Source organism: Helianthus annuus, chromosome 17, assembly GCF_002127325.2.
Source record: "Helianthus annuus cultivar XRQ/B chromosome 17, HanXRQr2.0-SUNRISE, whole genome shotgun sequence".
Lineage (NCBI taxonomy): Eukaryota > Viridiplantae > Streptophyta > Magnoliopsida > Asterales > Asteraceae > Helianthus > Helianthus annuus.
In genome coordinates this window covers 174,670,870-174,696,172 of record NC_035449.2, presented here as the reverse complement: position 1 = coordinate 174,696,172, position 25,303 = coordinate 174,670,870, and the positions used below count along the sequence as shown (strand labels likewise).

The 25,303-nt window shown below is 40.1% G+C and overlaps 1 protein-coding gene across 1 annotated transcript; it reads left to right on the top strand.

Annotated features, from left to right (window-relative positions):
* Window positions 1-23,551: 23,551 nt before the first annotated feature.
* Window positions 23,552-25,045, top strand: LOC110925256. Its single transcript, XM_022169219.1, has 2 exons — window positions 23,552-23,937; window positions 24,031-25,045. Exons 1-2 carry the CDS (start codon window positions 23,552-23,554, stop codon window positions 25,043-25,045), a joined length of 1,401 nt encoding a protein of 466 aa, XP_022024911.1.
* Window positions 25,046-25,303: the final 258 nt, after the last annotated feature.

Here is a 25,303-nt window from a genome sequence, read left to right as displayed (position 1 = left end):
TAACCCTAGGCCCATAACTACATTACTAAGCCCAAAACCCCATACATAACCCATTACATCATTTAAACCATTATCTCTCTTATCCATAAACCTATAAAGGGTCTAACACTAACTTACCACATAAATGTTTGTATCATTAAAACATGCATTTACTTTGCAAAACATAACTTTTTGATATACTCAAAATACTCTGTTTTGTTCATTTTTACATTTGGTTTAAGTGAATACATTTTACTTAACATACATAACATTTGTTACACATACATGACTACATTTTGGACTTTTAAACATATGACAATGGTTTATACAAGAACATTTGATGGTTGGTTTAAACATAAACATTATACATTGGTGGGTTGTTTAAGTGACTTAAGTAACGATACGTGTGTATTATGATACAAGCACGGTGGATACGTGGCTAGTACTTCCTATATATAAGTGTTTGTATCGTATTACATGTCATAGCGTTATTTAAATCATTCAATTTGGTCTTATACATTTTGTCACACGCCGACCACGAAGAATATACAAAACGTGGCGGAAACGGCGGGGAGTGTTGTAACAGAATTTATTGTTTCAAATACATGGCAAATGAAGTTTCGTTTTATTAATCAAACATGAAAGTTTACATTGTTTAAACAAGAACCAAAGTGTACATAACATAAATTAACTAGTTCTTGTCTCGTTTTAAGTCACTAAGGCACAGGTCCGCCTAAGTGTGTCTTGATAAGTCCTATGCATCATCTCCTGAAAACACATGTGAAAATAGGTACGTCAGCATAAAAATGCCTGTGAGATACATAGGTTTTGTGAAAACAGAATTCATGACTTATGTTTGAGAAAATGTTTAGTCATGAACCTGGTAATTTGCTTTTCCTTGTAAATCATTTGAAAATGATAAGATCAAATGATATGTATAAATAAGAGAATAATGTATGGTTAACTGACTAACCATGTAAAATGAGTTTGTATAAGATGAGTTGTTTGCAAATCAAGGTCTTGTGAAAAGTGTGTTATTTGTATAAAATGTTATATGTCTCAAATTGAAATGATTCAAATAATGCTACGATATGTAATACCATACAAACACTTATATATAGGAAGTACCAGCGGCGTATCCACCATGCTTGTATCGTATTACACACGCCTCGTTACTTAGATCACTTACTCAAACCAAACCATCAAGATGTAATGTTTAACAATTGTAGAAATGTTTATGTATAGTCAAATGTCTATTGTCAAATGTAAATCATGTCAACAGATACAACTGGTTCACACGGTTCAAAGGTTACGAACGGTTCATATAATCAAAGGGTTAAGATGGTTCACATAGTCAAACGGTTACAACGGTTCAAAATGTAGTATAACGTATTCATATGCTGGATGAGCATATGCAACAGAAATGCAATGAGAAACAATGTACTAAGTATGCACACAATGGGCGTACGTAGCATGAAATGTATTGTAAAGTGATGTACTAAGTATGCACACAATGGGCGTACATAGCATGAAATGTATTATTGAGTGATGTACTAAGTATGCACACAATGGGCATACATAGCATAAAATGTAATGTAAAACAATGTACTAAGTATGCACACAATGGGCATACATAGCATGAAATGTAATGTAAAACAATGTACTATAATGTACTAACGAACATAGCAGGTATATGATGTGAAAACATGGAAAGCATGAAAGTAACAAGTAGGCACATGTGTTTCACCCCAAAATAGTTTGGAAAACAGTAAAAGAGGGGTTCAATGTACTCACCTGAGATTGCTTTGAAGTTCTTGTATAACAACCAAATACTGCTAGAGATCACGGAATATCAAACGGCACCTAATAGGTAGCTATATTAATATACCGGACCAAAATCGGAAGGATCGGATAGTATGCGGGTTCGTAAACCAGACGAGTATGGAGACTCGTGTAATATGGTTTAACAAAGCCTACATAATAAAATGAAACCTAACCTAAGTGCTTGCGGCCCATTACGCCCGTTTAGGTAGCTTATGCTACTTTAACGCGTCGTTCGCGTAAAATGCGTTTGGAACGCCTAACGTCGTGACCATAAGGTATAACCTCAAAAGGTTATTCCCTATACAACTATGGTCACCTAAAGTGTTTGGTCGGATCCTAAAGATTGACCAAATGGGTCGGGTTCGAAAGTATAAGCGATTGTTTAGATCGCTTACCTTACGACCCTATAAAAGCACTATACTAAAAGTGACGAGCTAAGCATGTTAGAACATGCTTACCTAAGTTTAGAAAACAGGTTTGGTATCAAAACAAACGGTTTTGATACCCACGAGTAGTTTGGTTAAAAAATACACAAGAATGCGCATTTTGGCCGAAACTACGACTCGTCACTGAGCCTAGATAACGTGGTGATCAGTAGGTATAGTCGCTACGGACTATAACCATCGTGATCACGCTCACGTTATGAAGTTCCAACGAACTTCGTGTTGACCATAAGCTGGTCAACGCGGAAAGTCAAACAAAGTTTGACTTTAGCACTAGAAAGCGATTAAAAGAGCGAAAGAACACTTACGAAGGGTCCCCGAAAGCTAAACTTGATCCAGGAGCTCAGGTATGAAGCAATAGCATCAACTTAGAGCTCTTTCATCAATTTTGTGGGTTTTAACACAAATGGGGGGGGGGTATTTATAGGAAAAGAAAAACCGTTAGGATCGTTTCTTGAATTTCGTGCCATGATCTCAATCATACACTTGTCAAGATATTGTGGTAGCTTATTATGACCTTAACCCCAAAGTTGGTGAAGGGGCATTGTCCTTTGGAGTGATTGAAAGGCCAAAATCAGCAAAAAAAATGAATTTCTGCATCTGCAGGGCTCATGCGGCCCGCGTCAGCATACAGGCAAAACTCAGGCGGGCCGCCTGGCCATGTCTGATCAACACAAAGTTTTAGAAATGACAGTTTTAGTCCCTGTTGCATATTTAAGCCATTTTCGACACTTCTAAGGCCCGTAAAGCCAACTTTAAGGCCCTAAGATGATGCCTAAACATTATGGACATGAGACCTGCTCAAAAATATTTCGGATTTCAGTTCGTTTGGTCGTACGAACGCGATGTTCGCTTAATTACGACAGAATGCGCATAAGCGCGAAAGACGATCCAAATGACGCGACGAATGGATTTTTCTCATGCCAAACACCATGGCATAATATTAGGATGCTTACATAAATTTTGCATGTCTGGATGTATTCAGAACGTAAGTTATGCGCGAAAGTGCAAACTTGTGCACTTTTTGACACTTTTAGTCCCTGAATGATCTAAAAGTTTATTTTAGCACACCGAACACCTCAAAGCCTATTTCTAAGCTATGCAGAGGATATTTATGGTATGTTTAACTTATGGTCATGTTCCAGAATGTCTGTTACAGTTCAAATTGGCATACTTTCGCAGTTTGTCAAATTTAGTCCCTATAGGCGAATTAACTTGTTTTTGCCATACCAAAGCCTTCAAAACTTATTTCTAATATTTAAGGTATGTTAAGTATATGATGGTGTTCCGGAGTGTTTGTCGCATTTAAACTGAGTACGTTTACGCACCAGTTTGCGTATAATTCTCCAGAAATCGATATAAAGTTTGAAATTGAACAAGAATTGATATGTGCAAAAGATACACATATTTATACAAGATCTCAAGTTTGAAATACAATATTTCATCGGCTTGGCATTTGTTTGATGGTCGCGGTGACACATGTGTCACACATTTCACACAAATAACATATTTTTCACAAGACTTTATTTTACAAAACAATTTATTTTATACAACTTATTTTTACTTGGTTATCCATTTAACCATACTTTATTCTTTACTTATACATATCATCTGATTTTATCTCTTTTCAAATGATTTACAAAACAAAACAATTTACAAGGTTCATGACTGAATTTTATTAAACATTATTCTAAAACCTGGGTCATGAATCCAATTTTCACAAAACCTATGTTACTCACAGGCATTTTTATGCTGACGTACCTATTTTCACATGTGTTTTCAGGAGCTGTTGCTTAGGATGATGATCGTGACACTAGGGCGGACCTGTGCCATAGAGACTTAAAATAAAGATAGACTTAGTTTAACTACGTGATGTACTCTTGTTTCTTTTGATTTAAGACAATGAAACTTGTTTGTTTGATGAATTAAATATAACTTTGTATGCCATGGTTACGAAACAATAATTTTGTTACAACACTCCCGACGTTTCCGCCACGATTTGATGTTTTACGTGGTCGGGGTGTGACAGAAGAGTTGGTATCAGAGCCAATGGTTATAGGGAATTAGGTTATTAGTAATGCTTTGACCTAGACTATAACCTTCTAGGACCCCAACACAAGTTGTCTTGTGTTTAGATTTTAAAACATGCACTTCACCTATCCTTAGGCGATCACCAAAACAAGAACCCAATTTTCTGAAACGATTTTTGAAAAACAATCTTCTGTTTTCAAGTAATTTATTATATGGTTTTGAACCCTTTTTGATTTTTCAAATTGATTTTGAAATTTTATCATTTGTTTTTGAATGATTCTTTTGGCCTTGTGCCTTGCAAATTTTCAAAATCTCGTCAAAGTTTTGGGTTCTAAATAGTGTGAACACGTGCAAACTGGAAGGGTGAATGCATGTACCCTGGGTTTTCTGTCTAAGGCTAGAGTGTTCGTACAAATCCACATAATTGGACCAGTCACTCTTACCTGGGAACTCCTGGGGTGAGTGTTCACTTATAGGCGAGCATGTCTTCGCTAAGCATTATTTTTTGGACCCATTTAGTTTGATTAGTCACTGTGTGTCGTTTGTTTGCTTTGTGATACAGACGAATGACCACCATCTTTGCCTTTGTTGATTTTGTTTCCTCTCGTTCTTTTCATCTAATCATCTCACTCGTTTCCTCTCATGTTTCCTCTTTTTAGCATGCCTCCTCGATGTGAAAACCCGTTAACAAATGCCGAATGGCAGATTTTCTGGCACAGGACATGGCTGCCGCACTCCCAAACATTATCGCTCAGGTGAACCAAGCCAATAACAATCAGAATGTTCCTTGTAACTTCAAGAGTATTCGGCTAAACCACTCAAGTTCAGTGGTACCGAAGGGTCAACTGGGCTCCTTCAATGGTTCGAGAGCATTGAGAGTACATTTCGTCATGTTCTGTGTCCTGAGAACTAGAAGGTCGAGTTCGCTTCTATCGTATTTCAGAAGAGGGCTTTGACATGGTGGAATGGGGTTATGAGAGATCGTGGTGCCGAAGTTGCTCTTGTGCAAACATGGGCTGAACTAAGAACTCTTATGATGAGGGAGTTTTGTCCTCGTCATGAGCTGCGAGCGTTGGAGAGGGAGTTTGATGATTTGAAACAAGATAGTGGTGAGCACCGGGCATATACTGATAGGTGTGAGGAATTAAGCATACTTTGCCCAACAATGGTTACCCCACTCGATAAGGCTATCAAGAGGTACATCGATGTTCTACCTGACTCCGTGCAAGACATCGTCACTGGTAGTAATCCTACCACTGTCCGTCAGGCAATCGAGTTATCAGCGACATTGACTGAGTCGCAGATTCGAAAGGGTAAGTTGCACAGAAAGGGTGACAAGAAGGGTAAGAAGCAGGAGCCTGATAAGAAGGATAGCAAGAAAGGTAAAAACAAGAAGGGAAATGATGCGGGTTCCTCCAAGGGTTCTAGGAAGCGGAAGGCTTCCCAAAACTATGTCGTTATTGCACAGGCTCAAGCTGCGCAAAATCAGCCTGCGCAACAACCTACCAAGAGGCCTTATCTTGGCAATGCACCTTTATGCAACAGGTGTAACGGACATCATCAGCCACACCTCCAATGCCGTCAATGCACCAACTGTGGCAGACCTGGTCATCTTGCTGCCACCTGCCGTATTCCTGCCAATCAGAATCGGGCAGCTCAGAACCCAGCTCAACAAGTTGCTCAGCCCCTTGCTCAGCAACAAGGTCAAGTTGCACGACGTCACTTCCCACCAGGATCTTGTTATAACTGTGGGGATCTGACCCACTACCATAACCAGTGCCCAAGATTGGTGAATGCAAACCCAGTTCAGGCTTGTGGACGAGCTTTCAACATGAATGCACAAGAGGCGCAAGCAGACAATGATGTGGTGAACGTTATGTTCTATGTTAATAACCAACCTGCATCTGTTCTTTTTGATTTAGGGGCCGATAAGAGTTTTGTGCCGTTATCTTTTGAGCCCTTGCTTCGCGTGTCTAGAACGTAACTAGGTAAGCCTTTTACAGTCGAAGTGACGAGTGGTGAACCCGTTGTTCTTGATTCTGTTCTTCGCAACTGCCAGTTGAACCTTAACGACCATGTTTTTCTTATTGACCTCACACCTATGAAACTTGGAAGCTTCGATATTATTGTGGGTATGGATTGGTTAGCCAAGCATTGCGCAGAGGTAGTTTGTTTTGAGAAGATCGTTCGTGTGCCGCTTCCGTCAAGTGAGATCCTATAGGTTCGTGGTGAGAAACCTGCTAGTCGTCTCAAGCTTATGTCTTGTTTTCAAGCTCGGAAGTATCTGCGAAAGAATTATGTGGCCTTCTTGGCACATATTACAGCAGATAAAGACAAAGGTAAGTATATGCAAGATATTCCTGTTGTTCGGGATTATCCGGAGTTGTTTCCTGAAGAGTTACCTGGATTACCCCTAGCACGCTAAGTCGAGTTCCGTATTGATCTTATACCTGGTGCAAATCCTATTGCCAGAGCTCCATATCATCTTGCACCGTCTGAGATGCAAGAGCTATCTAAGTAGCTTCAGGAGCTTTCTGACAAAGGTTTTATCCGTCCGAGTTTTTCACCTTGGGATGCTCCCGTTCTTTTTTGTCAAGAAGAAGGATGGATCCTTCAGAATGTGCATCGATTATCGTGAGCTGAATAAGCTTACCATCAAGAATCGATATCCCCTACCTCGCATTGATGATCTCTTTGACCAGTTACAGGGTGCTACTTGCTTTTCGAAGATCGACCTTCGTTCTGGGTATCATCAACTTCGTGTGCATGAAGAGGATATTCCCGAGACAGCATTCCGCACTCGATATGGGCATTATGAGTTCACAATCATGCCATTCGGTTTGACCAATGCTCCTGCTGTTTTCATGGACTTAACGAATAGGGTCTGCAAGCCTTATTTAGATATGTTCATCATCGTTTTCATTGATGATATCTTGATTTACTCTAAGACGCAAGCTGATCATGAGCAATATCTTCGTCTTACTCTGGAACTCCTAAAGAAGAAACAACTTTTTGCCAAACCTCCAAGTGTGAATTTTGGCTTAAGGAAGTTCAATTTTTAGGACATATTGTCAACAAACAAGGTATTCATGTAGATCCCTCCAAGATCATTGCGATTAAGGATTGGGATACGCCTACTACTCCCCCTGAGGTTCGTTCCTTTCTTGGTCTTGCGGGTTATTACCGTCGCTTCATTGAGAACTTCTCGAAGATTGCAGTTCCTCTAACTGCTCTAACTCAGAAGAACAAACCCTTCGAATGGGGTTCTAAGCAAGAAGAAGCGTTTCAGACCTTGAAGCAGAAGCTTTGTAACGCACCTATTCTGACTTTGCCTGAGGGTAATGATGATTTTGTCGTTTATTGTGATGCATCGAAATTCGGTCTTGGCTGTGTTCTGATGCAAAGGAACAAAGTCATAGCTTACGAATCGAGGCAATTGAAGGTGCATGAGAGAAACTACACCACTCATGATCTTGAGTTGAGTGCAGTTATCTTCGCTCTAAAAATCTGGAGACATTATTTGTATGGCACAAAATGCGTGGTTTTCATTGACCACAAAAGTCTTCAGCATATCTTCAATCAAAAAGAACTCAACATGAGGCAAAGAAGTTGGGTTGAACTTCTAAACGACCATGATTGCGAAATTCGCTACCATCCTGGTAAAGCAAATATTGTGGCTGATGCATTGAGTCGTAAGGAACGTACCAAGCTTCATTGTGTTCGTGTTCAATCTGATATTCAAGCTCGATCTGATATTCAAGCACGCATTTCTCAGGCTCAATATGCTTGTGTTTCACAAGACTTGATGGGTAAGGAATTACCCTATCACATTAAGCCTAATCTTGTTCTGAAGGAAGATGGATCGTATTATTTCATGGACCGTTTGTGGGTCCCAAGCCAAGATGATCTCCGCGCTTTGCTTATGGATGAGGCCCATAAGTCTCGTTATTCTATTCATCCTGGCTCAGACAAGAATTATAAGGATCTTCGTACTCGGTATTGGTGGCCTGGTATGAAGAAAGACATTGCCTTATACGTTTCAAAATACCTTACATGTCTTAAGGTTCAGGCTGAACACCAACATCCTTCTGGTCTTTTTGAGCAACCAAAGATTCTAGTTTGGAAATGTGAAAACATTGCTATGGATCTCATTACTAAACTTCCGTGCACTAAGAAAGGTCATGATGCCATCTGGGTAGTTGTTATCGTCTTATTACGTCAGCGCATTTCTTACCAATCCGTGAGGATTTTTTTGCTGACAGGCTGGCTAAAATCTATGTGGATGAAATCGTATCTCGACATGGTGTTCCTTTGAACATTATTTCTGATAGAGATGCTCGCTTCTCTTCTCGTTTTTGGAGAACCATGCAATCTGCTATGGGGACCCAACTTAATCTGAGCACAGCTTATCATCCACAAACAGATGGCCAAACTGAAAGAACAATCCAGACTTTGGAGGATATGCTTAGAGCTTGTGTGATCGATTTTGGTGGTAGTTAGGATTCACATCTTCCATTGATTGAATTCTCCTACAACAACAGTTATCACTCCAGCATCAACATGGCTCATTTTGAGGCTCTCTATGGTCGAAAATTTCGTTCACCAGTCTGCTGGAATGAAATAGGTGAGGCTCAGCTTACTAGACCTGACCTCATTCTAGAGACAACTGACAAGGTTAAGAAAGTTCGTGATAACCTTCAGACAGCTCGAAGCTGTCAAAAGAGTTACGCGGACCGAGGATGCAAGCCTTTGGAATTTCAAGTCGGTGATCGTGTATTACTTAAGGTATCACCTTGGAAAGGTGTGATCAGATTTGGAAAGAAAGGAAAAATTGCACCTAGATATGTTGGACCATTCAAGATCGTCAAAAGAATCGGTAAGGTAGCCTACAAACTTGATTTACCTCCTGAACTTGGAAATGTTCATCCAACCTTCCACATATCCAATCTCAAAAAGTCTCTAGCTGATGAGAACCTCCACATACCGCTTGACGAGATTCGTGTTGATAAAACACTCCATTTTGTTGAGAAACCTGTGGAAATTTTGGATCGTGAAGTCAAACGGCTTAAACGTAAGCGCATTCCTTTGATTAAAGTTCGCTGGGAATCTAAACATGGACCTGAGTTTACTTGGGAACGTGAAGATCAAATGAAGGCGAAGTATACACATCTTTTCCCATGAGTTTCCTCTAAACAAATTTCGGGACGAAATTTCCGCAACTAGGGGAGACTGTTATATTTGTGCTTGTAATCATTGTGAACAATTCCTTTATAAATGAAATTAAGTTATTTGATCCTAATGTTTGTTTGTTAATGCTTGATGTTTTTCATATTTTGGTTTTTATTCAATTTCAAACTCTATATCGCTTTCTGGAGGATTATACGCAAACTGGTGCGTAAACGTAATCAGTTAAACGCGACAAATACTTGGGATCATCAATTTATGCTTAACATACCTTAAATAACCTTTACATAACTTAGAAATAAGTTTTGAAGGCTTTGGTATGGCAAAATCAAGTTTATTCCCTTATAGGGACTAAAATTGACAAACTGCGAAAGTATGCCAATTTGAACTGTAACGAACATTCCGGAACATAGCCATAAGTTAAACACACCCTAAATATCCTTTACATAGCTTAGAAATAGGCTTTGGGGGGTTCGGTGTGCTAAAATAAACTTTATGCTCATTCGGTGACTAAAAGCGTCAAAAAGTGCGTAAGTTTGCATTTTGCGCATAACTTACGTTCTGAATACATCTGGACATCCAAAAATTTAGTTAATCATTAAAATATTATGTTTTACTGATTGGCTTGTCAAATATCCATTCATCACGCAATTTGGACCGTTTTTGCGTCCGTTACGACTTTCGTCGTAATTAACCGGGAAACGCAATCGTACGGCCAAACGAACCGACATCCGGCATATTTTTGAGCATATTTCATGTTCCCTATGCTTTAACATCCTATTAGAGCTTAAAAATGGGTTTGACGGGTGTTAGAAGTGCCAAAACAGAACCATACGCGCACAGGGACCTTACGGACCGTATGGACATGCTTACGGTCCGTAAGCAACCCCCAGATCAGCAGAAAGTGCTTTCCAGCTTGATCCAGCTTTTAGCCACTTGTGCACATGGTTTTTGGGTTTCTATAGGCTGGCTTGTGTGCCCATCAAGGTACCCAATCAGGATATGGCAAATGTACAGCTTAGATCGTGCCCCCTTCTCCAAGAAACGATCCGAACGGTTGTGCCATGCCTACATAAACCCAACCCATTTCCCTCATTTCCTCACATTTGATCTGATTCAATCTCTATAAGTGGAAGTATATGCTTCCTACCTGAGAGAGAATCGGGACCTTCTGTAAGTATTCTTTCGCCTTTTTCGTTCGTTTTAGCGTTAAAGTCAAACTGTGTTTGATTTCTACATTGACTAGTTTATGGTCAACGCGAAGTTCGTTTGAACTTCATAACGTGAGCGTAATCACGATGGTTATAGTGCCTAGTAACTATACCTACTGATTACCACGTTATCTAGGCTCAGTGACGAGTCGTAGTTCCTGCCAAAATGCGTTTCCCGCGTATTTTGTAACCAAACTACTCTAGGGTATTAAAACCGTTTGTTTTAGTACCAAACCTGTTTTCTAACTTTACTAAACATGTTATAGCATGTTTAGCCCGTCGCTTTTAGAATTGTGCTTGTCTAAGGTCGTAAAGGTAAGCGATCTAATCAATCGCCTATACTTTCGAACCCGACCTATTTGGTCGATCTTTAGGATCCGACCAAAGACTTTAGGTGACCATAGTTGTTTAGGGAATAACCTTCCAAGGTTATACCTTATGGTCACGTCGTTTAAGTAGTAGTATGACAAGTAGTTCTTATGCCTTAGGAAAATTACCAAAATACTCTTTTTGCGCCAAAATTCATTTTAAACCTATGTAACATAATTTTTGACATCTAAACTGATTTAGCAACAATATTAAGCATCTTAAGGCATATCTTGCTTGTCATAGGACTAGTTAGGCATTCTGAACGCGTTTTACATGAACGACGCGTTAAAGTAGCATAAGCTACCTAAACGGGTCGTAACGGGTCAAAAGCACTTAGGATAAGTTTCGTTTTAGTATGTAGGCTTTGTCGAACCATATTACATGGGTGTGCACACTCATTTGGTTTACGAACCCTAGTACTACCCGATCCTCCGATAGGTCCATTTATTAATGTATATACCTATATTACGTGCCGTTGGAATCCGTGATCTTCTAGCTTGCTTGGTGGATATCTAAAGTCTATTTAGCAATCTCAAGTGAGTACATAGACCCCTCTTATACTGTTTTCCAAACATTTTGGGGTAAAACACGTGTGCCTACTTGTTACTTTCATGCTTTCCATGTTTTCCATCATATGCTTGCTATGTTCATTAGTACACTATTAGTACATGATTTCATTATATTTTCCTATGTATGTTTACTTAGCATGCTAGCACATTGATTTACATTACATTCCTTTGCTATATATGTTTACATGGCATATTAGCACATTGTTTTACATGACTTTTCTGCTTTGTATATTAACTTAGCATACATAGTACATTGTTTTCATATAACATGTTTACATTTGGTATAACATTTGGTTTGTACATACAGGACTTATATACATTCATTAACATTAGCTACGCCGCTCGGTAGTAAGTAATGGTACCATAGGACTTGACAAATCCTGTTCCTGACATCCTAGGTTTGTTTGGGTGTAAGGAATGACTGAATCCGAAAACATTTCTTTTGATAACCTTTACTTAGGGTTACCCATCTGTCTCAAGGCTTGAATGTATGCGTTAACTTACCACATAATTGTTTGTATCATTAAAACATGCATTACTTTGCAAAACATAACTTTTTGATATACTCAAAATATTTTTGGTTAAAGTGAATACATTTTACTTAACATACATAACATTTGTTACACATACATGACTACATTTTGGACTTTTAAACATATGACAATGGTTTATACAAGAAAATTTGATGGTTGGTTTAAACATAAACATTATACATTGGTGGGTTGTTTAAGTGACTTAAGTAACGATACGTGTGTAGTATGATACAAGCATGGTGGATACGCCGCTGGTACTTCCTATATATAAGTGTTTGTATCGTATTACATTTCGTAGCATTATTTAAATCATTCAATTTGGACTTATACATTTTACACAAATAACATATTTTTCACAAGACTTTGTTTTACAAAACAGTTTATTTTATACAACTTATTTTTACTTGGTTATCCATTTAACCATACTTTATTCTTTATTTATACATATCATCTGATTTTATCGCTTTTCAAATGATTTACAAAACAAAACACTTTACAAGGTGCATGACTGAATTTTATTAAACATTTTTTTCTAAAACCTGAGTCATGAATCCAATTTTCACAAAACCTATGTTACTCACAGGCATTTTTATGCTGACGTACCTATTTTCACATGTGTTTCAGGAGCTGTTGCTTAGGATGATGATCGTGACACTAGGGCGGACCTGTGCCTTAGAGACTTAAAATAAAGATAGACTTTGTTTAACTACGTGATGTACTCTTGTTTCTTTTGATTTAAGCCATGGTTACGAAACAATAATTCTGTTACAACACTCCTCGACATTTCTGCCACGATTTGATATTTTACGTGTTCGGGGTGTGACATAATGCATAAAGCAATATTTGAAGTATAAAACGTGCATGAATTAACATGTATGGCATGTAATCAAACAATGTTGACATTTAGGCACATAATTGCATATATTAAATATTAATTAAATTGTACAGAAATTACCGGTTTGGTGCCAGTTGTCCCAGAGGAAACCCCTATTCTCCTCATGGCGAGTCTAACGGCTTTCTATTTTGCAGTGATCGTCGGAGAAGGAAATCAGCCAAACCCTTGAATCAACGAGGATTAAAACTTTTATGCAGAGACTAAACCCCTGATCTAATTGATTCCGGTCAATTCAGATCAATGTTTCTTCATTAGCGCCCACCGATTCTTCAAATTCTATTTCATCTTCTCGTTTAATTCATCTTCTCTTCTGTTGTCTATGGCAGAAGCTTCGTCGAATCACCTATCGGGCCCTCGATCGGAGAACAGGGGCAATTTTGCTCATGATTTCCGCGTCAAGGGGATTGTGGAAGAAGCATCCGATGACAACGATGTCCAGAACAACGTTAATCATTGGAATGATCCTGTTACACCAGGAGCACAACCTGAAATCCCGATCAGCTCCATTTTACCTCCTGTTGAAACTCTGATTTCGTGGTATGTAAAATCTCAAGGTGCAATAAACGCTGTCTACGCACAGCTCTGTGCACAAGCTGGTCAACCTGCAACACAATCACGTAGATCTGCACCTCAGGTTCAAGCTCCATCTGCACCTCGAGCGTTGCACTATGATGCCCCATCACGTATGTCAGTAGATGATGTCGAAGGCTATTCCAGATCTACCACTAAGTATGAATCTACTCACTCATAATGCAGGCGAAGAGATCACCGTGACGAACAGTACACTCACAAACATCAGTCAATCCATTCACGTTTGGGCCCACATTCTTATTAGAAACGAGACATCCAAACCGATGAGTATGACAAGACGTACAATGAAGACGACAACACAAGTGTTTTCAGTCGATTTTGTGTGGTTTACAACCCAGAAGCGGAGTATGATTACAATCTGATTTACCGACCAGCGGAAGCTGCTGAAAACTCAAAGTTTCTTAAAGAGATCGCACTAGCTCCCCTTAAGTGGGCGAAATTACCTTCAAATGTTGGGAAGTTCAATGGATTATCAGATCCTGATGATCACCTACGCATGTTCACTAGCGCAGTGTTAGTCAGAGGATGGACGCTACCCATATGGTGCCATTTGGTTGTCCAAACTTTAACAGGCGCAGCACGTCTGTGGTTTAACAATCTACCAGTGGGTAAGTTAACAACCTGGGTAGATCTAAAAGAAAAATTTCTGGTCCATTTCAGTCAACAGCGCAGATCCATTCGAGACTCCGCAGATGTCATGAACATCTGGAGGAGGGACGATGAAAGCTTGGAAGATTCCATAACAAGATACAACAAAGAAGTGTTGGAAATCGGTTATGTGCATGAGCACCTAATCCGCGTGCAGTTCAAATACGCGGTAAGGTGTGATGATATGATCATAGTATTTTCAGGGACTGAAGGTCTGCCGAAAAGTTGGGAAAAGTTTATGGCAGCTGCCAAAGTCTACGCTCAAATAGAGCGAAATCTAAGTCCTGACAGACCACCACTACCACAGATCCGCCCTCAAGACATGAGTGGAAACAGTGGTAGGAAATTCAACAAAAACTGGAAGGATTCAACTTCAGGCGCATACTCCTCAGATGACACCCGCACGACAATCAACAAGATCTCAGCGTAGAAAGAAAATAAACAAAAAAACCGAGAAAGGCAGTGGACGCCTCTTACCAAGACACCGGTGGAAGTGCTTAGCACTGAAGATTACCAATTCAATACACGCCACTGATCAAAAACAAAAGAGGACAAGACCCAAAGCTCTATTGTGAGTACCTGTTTCCTCTGTTTTTTCAGTTTTCATCTCGTTTCGATTCAGTTCTTTTTTATTCTCTATTTTCACATGGCAGAGAATTCATTGTTTCACTCATCAGATCCCTGATCTGAATCCAAGGTTTCCACAGCCCAAAAAACCCAGACTGCAGAAATCAAGGGAGCAAACAAAAACATCAGATCTGGTGAAAAAATCAACATGACAGTATTGGACCTACTAACACCCTGTTGGAAGGCCATCCAATCTGGTCATAATCTCGATATACAATCCAGGAATAACAGTTATCAGGAAATTAAACCAAAACAAATAAACATGGTACAAGGAGGTCCATCACGGAGACCACATAAGCGGAACCATGATTAACATTGGAGGGAACAACAAGTCGTATTTCCTGTTGTTCCTGGAGGCCCCCAAGAAGAACGACCAGTAATTATTACCAGCATCTTCGGCCATTACCAGACAGACTATATGTTTATAGATCCGGGAAGCTCGATGGACATCATATACGAACAATGCTTCAAATAGCTCGATCCAGAAGACAAAGCACGTTTAGAACCGGTTGATTTTCCTCTCACCGGATTCTGTAACGAAGCTGTATTCCCATTAGGGCAAATAGCTTTCCCTGTGACTCTATCGGATGGTGAGCATTCACGAACAGTCACAGTAAATTTCATGGTCATGCCGGCAACATCGCGACATGATGTTTTGCTCGGGAGAAGGTCACAAAGAGAATTCAGCATGATCACCTCTATCCTACACGCTGCATGCGGATTTCCAACAGAGACTGGAGTAGCAATTCTATACTCAAGTAAGGAGGTCATGTACGTAGATGACGAGCCACTGGCAAAGGTAGCCAAACCTTCAGCACCAAATGAGCCGGAGAAATGGGTCCTGAACAGCGAATATCTGGAACAGACCATCCAGCTAGGACACACCATTTCACCAGCAATACGGGAACAATTAAAAGAGTTGCTGAGCAACAACAAAGATATATTCGCATGGTGCCCAGCAGACATGACGGGGGTTCCACGCGACAGAGCGCAACATTACTTGAATATCAAACCAACAGCAGAACCTGTTGCTCAGGGGAGGCGTAGCTTTAGTGAAGAAAAAGCGAAAGCCATGGACGAACAGGTAACAGAATTACTCATCGCAGGAATTTTACGTGAAGTTAAATACCATACATGGGTTGCCAACCCAGTAATGGTACAGAAACACACTGGCGGATGGAGAATGTGCGTCGACTTCAAATAAATGGAAGTGTTTTCTCGACTGCTACAAAGGCTATCATCAGGTCCAGAAGAAGGAAGAAGACGAAGATAAAACTACATTTCGCACAGACAAGGGCATCTTCTGTTACACTAAAATGCCCTTTGGCTTGCGCAACGCAGGCGCAACTTACCAACGCTTGATGGACAAAGTTTTTAAAGGCGACATTGGCAAGACAGGTATACATGGATGACCTCTTCATCATGAGCCATGAGGAAGACATAATGCTCGATAATATTCAGCGCACGTTCGACTCATTGCGCAATGTAAACCTGAAATTAAATCCAACAAAGGGCTCTTTCGGCATCGAAGAGGGGAATTTTTTGGGCTTTATAGTCACAAGAGATGGGTTTAAAGTAAATCTAGAAAAGGTTCAGGCCATTCAGCTAATGCCATCGCCTGCAACAATAAAAGAAATGCAAAGACTCGTCGGGCGCTGATGTGTGTAAAATACAACATATAAATCACATCAATTAAGGCATAAAACTAACCCTTTTTAAGTACTAATGTTGGAAAAAGAGTGTTTTTGTCTTCCTTTTGTATTTTCAGGATTAAATGAGCTCAAAATCACAAAAGAAGCAAAAAAGACAACTAATTCTACCATAAATACAAGAAAAGGGACAAAAGTGGACTGCCCGGACCCTCAACGGCACCTCCCAAGGCAAAGGAGAAGAAACAGAGTCTGAACACGCCCCGTGTCCAGCGAACACGGGGGCGTGCCCAGGAAGCAGCAGAAAAGACAAACCAGTAGAAGCTTCCATTGCCCACCACGGGGCCGTGTCCAGCAGGCACGGGGGCGTGGTGAAAGTACAGCAGGCGCATTAATTGTAATTCGCAATTACAATTAATGAAGAGAGAGAATGTCAGACGGGCACGGGGCCGTGTCCAGCGGACACGGGGCCGTGTCCAGCCTTCTGTTCAGCCTATAAATAGAGGAGCTTGGTTTCATTCTCTCTCATCCCTTGGCACACCACCTCTCTCACACTTCATCCACCACCCACCACCACCATAACACCATCATCCATTGTCCATCGTAGAGTGTGTGAGTCGTCTCGGGATCCAAGATTGATCGTAAGAGTTCTTGACAATCAAGGCCATGTTTGCCTAAGTCTCTTACATCACTTGGTGAAGACAAGTGTTTAGTATAATACTTTTTTATTTTTAATCTTTTGCACTTTTTATTTGGTTTTGTATTAATGACTTTAATAACTAGTTACTTATGTTGAAGGTGATCTTTCCTTATCGTTTGTCTGTGGTGTCTTGGCGTTATTTTACTGTCTATATAAAATAAAAGATTTTCACCATTCATATCTCCACGGTCTATATGGAGGTATGTTGGCTACCTGGTCGGGGGTTAAGGGAACGGTTTGGTAAGGGTCTTGCCCTTGTTCAGCGTTTAGAGGTCCTGCTTGGGACCCGGGTCAATTTTAGTAGGATCTCCTTCAATGCCCATAGGTATTGGATGGCGGGGATCCAAACTCTTTGACCCCCTCATAAGTTAACTACTATTAATACTATAACCCGGCTATTTAGGACTGTATCCCTGCTGACTCAGACTACTTAGCCGAGGGTAACGTCACCGCCAAAAGCGGGGCCTACCACAATTTGCATTAATAACTTAATCCATTATCTTTCAATAATCCGACCCTTTAGGATTGTATCCTTGCTGACTCAAACTACTGGGTTGAGGGTAACGTCGCCTTCAAAAGAGGGGCCTACTACAATAACTAAGATAATCTCTTAAACAAGTGCAAAAGTGCGAAAATAATCAAAGGTTATACTAATACACGTGTCGGATCCAAGTGATTCATCTTGTCTATCTGTTTTTATTTTATTTTACTTTTCAGCATTTAGTTAGTTTTTATTTTTCTTAATTTAAAACATTTTTCTAACTTTTTGATTTGGTTAGACGTTGAGGATAAACCGGTACTAAAAGCTCTTGTGTCCTTGGACGACCTCGGTATCTTACCAACACTATACTACGTCCACGATGGGTGCACTTGCCCATATGTGTGTTTAGTGTTAGTAAATATCGTGTTTTATAAATTTAAAACTTGGCTAAAAGTGTAAAAAGGGCTTAAATACTCATCAAAATAATATTACACTACACACGCATCAAGTTTTTGGCGCCGTTGCCGGGGACACAAGGATTTTAAGAAAGCTTAAAATCGACGGCCTAATCAGTTTTCCAAAACCTTTTCAAAACGCGCGCATTTTTTCTGCATTTTAGTTTAGTTTTGCATTTACAGTAGCCTGAACACGGGGCCGTGCTCACTGAACACGCCCCCGTGCTGCATATTTTTAGAGTAGATACCCAGATACAGAGTCTGAACACGGGGCCGTGCTCGCTGAACACGCCCCCGTGTTCAACGTGACCAGTAACTTTAATTAAAACGCCCAGATACAGACCCTGACCACGGGGCCGTGTTCACCAGACACGGGGCCGTGTCCAGCTTCTGTTTCCGTCTTATTTTTGTTTTCTGGTCCCGAGACTCAGTTGTGGTCTGTTGAGTGATTCTTATGGATCAATACTCAAGAGGTTACAACTACACTTATGATGAGGATGATTATAGGGGTAATTATTGCACTAATTGTCGTAACGCACGTTCGGTTCAATATAATACTTCTTATCAACCATCCAATTCATACAACCATTATGAGGAGCCCAGGTACGAGCCATCAACTTCATACACATCCTATGAAGACCAAAGGTATGAACCTCCTCCCTCATACTCATATTTTGATGAACCAAGGTATGAGCCTTCATACTCATACTTTGAAGATTCAGGATATGAGCCACCACCTTCATACTCTTATTATGAGGAACCATGGCGTGAACAACCCACCTCATATGAGTACTATGAAGAACAAAGTTTCGACCCTTATCCATCATATACTTATAATGAAGAACAATGGTGTGAACCATCTACTTCATATGAGTGTTATGAGGAACCAAGGATCGAACAACCGGATTCAAGCTTTGAGGATCCAAATTCTTTTTCTCTCACCGAAGTAACTAATAGGATATTGGAACAACTTAAAACTATCGAACGTTATATAAAAGAATCTCGCGCAAGGGAAGAGGAATCCCACGCAAGAGAAGAGTTAAAAAATGATAATAACGTAGAGGTAGTTGAAAGTGTAAAAATGGAAGAACAAGAAAGTGAAAAACCGACACATGAGTTAAACAACGAAAAAGGTGAGTCCGATAATGTTAAAATTCATGAAGAGTCTAATTTTGAAGAAATTATTCTCTTATCACCTACTTTCGAAAATCATTGTTTAATAACCCCTCATGCTAAGTTTTTAAAAGAGTTAAACACTAGTGCTAAAATCAAAGAACTAGTAAGTGTTAAGTTAACTAATGATCAAACCTCGCTAATAAAAGAAGACCCTTTTGAAATTAACATTACACCGGTTCCATGTTTCTTTCAAAATTCATTTATTAGTAATATCACCATTGATAAAGATCTTTGTGTTAACATAATGCCTAACTACATTTTTGAAAAATTAAGTATTAGTGATTATACTCCACTTCAAATACCCATTTTTCTATCCGATCGAAAAGTGATAAAATCAATCGGTGTAGTTGAAGATGTTTTGGTTCAAACAAATCAAATGGCAATCCCAACCGACTTTGTCATCCTTGATGACGCTCCTTTAGTCTTGGGAAAACCTTTTGTAAAAACTCATAAAGCTTTGAAAAAACGGAAATTCAACAATCTACATCTTCAATTAGGGGCATTCAAAAGGAGTATAGATCTTGAGAGCTCAATGAAATATCCTTTTGGCAATAATGACCCCCTAATTGAAGATGAGCCAGAACCACCCGATAAGGAGGGTCTAGCCAAGGACCCTTATAAACGTGGCGCACCACGGAGGCATTCCGCGGAACTATCCTTAGCTTTAGATTAGTTTAACTTTTATGCTTTCTAGTTAATTTGCAGGAATAAAACACACTCGGGATGGTGAAGGATACTAAGGGAAGCTTGAACCAACACCCCAAGCACATAAACAGGGCCTCTCGACATTTTTTCTTCATTACAGCAAGTTCAGCACGGGGCCGTGCCCACCCAACACGCCCCCATGCCCAAAAATTTGCAGAAATGCCCAGTTCAGGTACCTGGACACGGGGCCGTGCTCACTGAACACGCCCCCGTGCCCAGCCTTCTGTTTACTTTTGGTACTGGCAGTCTGGACACAGGGCCGTGCTCAGCCAACACCACCCCGTGTTCAGCTACCCAGTACCATAAAATCTTGTTTTTAACCCACTTTTACACATTTTAATCAACCGAAAAACTTATTTTTTGGAACACATTGAGGACAATGTGTAAATTAAGTGTGGGGGGATGCTAAAACCTTGAATTTTGCAAGTCCTAATTACAAGCCTTACACAAAACTCTATTGGAACCGCTAATCACCCCAAATTTTTCGTTTTTTTTTTACTTGTCTTGGTTTAATTTGGGAATAACAAGTTCTAAAAAGGTTATATTTTTACAAATTTACAATCGATAGCATCGTGATAAGAAGAACCAACATAAGAAAATTATGAAAAGGCATAACAAGTCTAATTAAAATTTGATTATATATACTTGATCACAATAAAAACCCATTCCCACAAAAGTGAGTTTTGAGCCTTTATTGAGCATACAAATACACATATTTAGATTAAATGCTCATTTTTCGTTTCTTGTGTGAATAGCCGCTTGGTTTCTTACAACTCTAGAACTTGCCACGACGATACATTCCCGGTCCTTACCAACTTAAACCTGAGTAAGTAAATGATGGAGGCATTAGGACTAACCCTTTTTCTTTCAACACCATTATTTTTTTTTTACCACCTACCCAAAATCCCCCTAGTTAACCCCTATGAGCCTAAACCTTTTCGTTTCTTTCCCCAAAACAAACACCCTTTTCCCACCAAAACCTTTTTCATTTTAAACTCTTTATTTTAGTAACAAAGCTCGGTTTTCTTGTGACACAAAAAAAAGAAAGAAAAAAGAAAGAAAAAAAAAGAAAAGAGAAATGAAGTTAGCAATAAACAAACAAGCTCATCAAAAGAAACCTTGTTTGAAAAATGCTTCATTAAAAAAAAACAAAAAAAAACAAAGTGTTTTACGAAAACCGACGCTTTTTACGCTTTTCGCCCTTTTTACTAACTACTAACCCAACCGCCCACCTTTAACCCAAGCCTAACCCTTCACCCAAAAGTCCTCTTGATATTTACAAAGGTAAAAAGTTAAAAAGGAGGAGGATTGATTGCTTGGCAAGCCTATGGAAGGCGTAAGTTCCATGCCGCTCTCGAGTGATTCACTAAAATATACACCTTCGGCCGAGTGTTGAGTGATCTCCCGTGAGGTATGTGAACTTGTATATAAATGGAATTTTAATAAGGCATGCTATGCCCAAATAAGTAATTTATCTTATGAAACGTTCAAAATAAATCATAACGAATAGGATTGTAAATAAATAAAAATAAAACTTACAAAGACCTTGGATTCCCGACACTCTAGGACAAGCTAAAAACTTCTCTTCTACCTATTCCATTTAGGAGTGTAAGCCACATTTAAAGAGTTTTGCTTGAGGACAAACAAAAGTTCAAGTGTGGGGGTATTTGATGTGTGTAAAATACAACATATAAATCACATCAATTAAGGCATAAAACTAACCCTTTTTAAGTACTAATGTTGGAAATAGAGTGTTTTTGTCTTCCTTTTGTATTTTCAGGATTAAATGAGCTCAAAATCACAAAAGAAGCAAAAAGACAACTAATTCTACCATAAATACAAGAAAAGGGACAAAAGTGGACTGCCCGGACCCTCAACGGCACCTCCCAAGGCAAAGGAGAAGAAACAGAGTCTGAACACGCCCCGTGTCCAGCGAACACGGGGGCGTGCCCAGGAAGCAGCAGAAAAGACAAACCAGTAGAAGCTTCCATTGCCCACCACGGGGCCGTGTCCAGCGGGCACGGGGGCGTGGTGAAAGTACAGCAGGTGCATTAATTGTAATTCGCAATTACAATTAATGAAGAGAGAGAATGCCAGACGGGCACGGGGCCGTGTCCAGCGGACACGGGGCCGTGTCCAGCCTTCTGTTCAGCCTATAAATAGAGGAGCTTGGTTTCATTCTCTCTCATCCCTTGGCACACCACCTCTCTCACACTTCATCCACCACCCACCACCACCATAACACCATCATCCATTGTCCATCGTAGAGTGTGTGAGTCGTCTCGGGATCCAAGATTGATCGTAAGAGTTCTTGACAATCAAGGCCATGTTTGCCTAAGTCTCTTACATCACTTGGTGAAGACAAGTGTTTAGTATAATACTTTTTATTTTTAATCTTTTGCACTTTTTATTTGGTTTTGTATTAATGACTTTAATAACTAGTTACTTATGTTGAAGGTGATCTTTCCTTATCGTTTGTCCGTGGTGTCTTGGCGTTATTTTACTGTCTATATAAAATAAAAGATTTTCACCATTCATATCTCCATGGTCTATATGGAGGTATGTTGGCTACCTGGTCGGGGGTTAAGGGAACGGTTTGGTAAGGGTCTTGCCCTTGTTCAGCGTTTAGAGGTCCTGCTTGGGACCTGGGTCAATTTTAGTAGGATCTCCTTCAATGCCCATAGGTATTGGATGGCGGGGATCCAAACTCTTTGACCCCCTCATAAGTTAACTACTATTAATACTATAACCCGGCTATTTAGGACTGTATCCCTGCTGACTCAGACTACTTAGCCGAGGGTAACGTCACCGCCTAAAGCGGGGCCTACCACAATTTGCATTAATAACTTAATTCATTATCTTTCAATAATCTGACCCTTTAAGATTGTATCCTTGCTGACTCAAACTACTGGGTTGAGGGTAACGTCGCCTTCAAAAGAGGGGCCTACTACGATAACTAAGATAATCTCTTAAACAAGTGCAAAAGTGCGAAAATAATCAAAGGTTATACTAATACACGTGTCGGATCCAAGTGATTCATCTTGTCTATCTGTTTTTATTTTATTTTACTTTTCAGCATTTAGTTAGTTTTTATTTTTCTTAGTTTAAAACATTTTTCTAACTTTTTGATTTGGTTAGACGTTGAGGATAAACTGGTACTAAAAGCTCTTGTGTCCTTGGACGACCTCGGTATCTTACCAACACTATACTACGTCCACGATGGGTGTACTTGCCCATATGTGTGTTTAGTGTTAGTAAATATCGTGTTTTATAAATTTAAAACTTGGCTAAAAGTGTAAAAAGGGCTTAAATACTCATCAAAATAATATTACACTACACACGCATCAGGCGCTTAGCGGCCTTGAACAGATTCTTGGCTAATCATGCGGCAAGGTCTTACCCATTCATCAGCACGCTGCGAAATTGCGCAAAGAAAACTGACTTTCAGTGGACACCCGAAGCAGAAGCAGCATTCATACAAATGAAAGAGTATTTAATTCAGTTACCAACGCTGACTCCACCAAAAGAAAAAGAACCATTGATCCTGTACCTGTCTGCGGCGGAAGTAGCAGTAGGAGCAGTATTGATGGTAGAACGAGAAAACATCCAGACCCCAATTTACTATATAAGTAAGATGCTCACCGGCCTAGAAACTCGTTACTCGATGATAGAGAAGCTAGTCTTGGCATTACTACATGCAACACGACGCCTACGCAGGTATTTTTCGGGCCATGTCATCATAGTTCTCACCAATTATCATTTAGGCCAAATCTTATCCAAACCCGACGTAGCGGGAAGGATGGCTAAATGGGCTATTGAGCTAGGGGGATATAATATCTTGTATAGACCAAGACCGGCAATTAAAGGGCAAGTTCTGGCAGACTTTGCCACGAAAGTTCCCATCGACAAAGTTTAAGATTGCGAAGCAATTCAGAACCCTATTCCTGTTTTCGATGATAGGGTGTGGACTCTGCATACAGATGGTGCTTCCAATGATGACGGAGTCGGCGCAGGCCTTCGATTATTCAGTCCTGACGATCACGAACTTACATACTCTATACGCTTAGAGTTCCGAAGTACAAATAATGAAGCCGAGTACGAAGCATTCTTGGCAGGTCTCCAATTAGCACTTAAAATGGGAGCAAGAAACCTTGAAGCCAATGTCGATTCAAAGCTAGTAGCCGAGCAAGTTAATGGCCATTATGATGCTAAAGGAGAAGCTATGGCATTATACCTTGAACAAGCGCAGGCATTAATCAGCCAATTCCAGACATTCATGGTTAATCATATAAACAGAAGTGAAAACAAACATGCAGACGCATTGAGCAAACTGGCCGCGACCAGCTTCAAACACTTAGCAAAAGAGGTGCGCATAGAGGTACTCTCCAATCCCTCTGTTTCTCTCAAACAAGTCAACATCATAGAGATCGGCAATCCATCGTGGATGTCCCCGATCATTTTGTACCTACAGCACGGGAAACTCCTGGAGGAAAAAGCAAAAGCCAGGAAAATTCAGAATAAAGCAGTAAACTACGAAATGGCAGACGACATTCTTTACAGAAAGTCATTCATGGGACCATTACTCAGATGCGTTGACAAGACAGACGTGCAATACCTGATCAGAGAAATCCACGGAGGTTTGTGTGGAATACATGTTGGTCCGCGTATGGTAGTAGCCAAAATAATGAGCGCAGGATATTATTGCCCCGGAATGCACGTAGATGCGATAGAAATCTTACGAAAATGCACAGCATGCCAACGTCATGCGCCAAAGATGCTCCGACTAAAAAATCCGCTTGTACCAGTCACATCTGCTTGGCCATTTCAACAATGGGGCATCGATCTTGTTGGCCCATTTCCTGATGCGCCAGGCGCAGTAAAATTCATTATCGTTGTGGTCGATTACTTCACCAAATGGGTGGAAGCCAAAGCCCTGGCCTCAACCACAGCAATGGTAATCCGCAAATTTATATAGGAACATATTATTTGCAGGTTTGGATTACCATTGCGCATCATCTCGGACAATGGCACAAATTTCGCCTCAGAAGATCTTCAAAAATGGTTCAAAGAAATGAAGATCGAGCATAATTTCACCTCCGTCGCGCATCCACAAGCGAACGGCCAAGTAGAAAGTATAAACAAACAGATCGTTGACGGCATAAAAGCGAGACTTGGAACAGCGCGCAGGGGATGGGTTGACGAACTCCCCAGCATCCTATGGGCGCACCATACA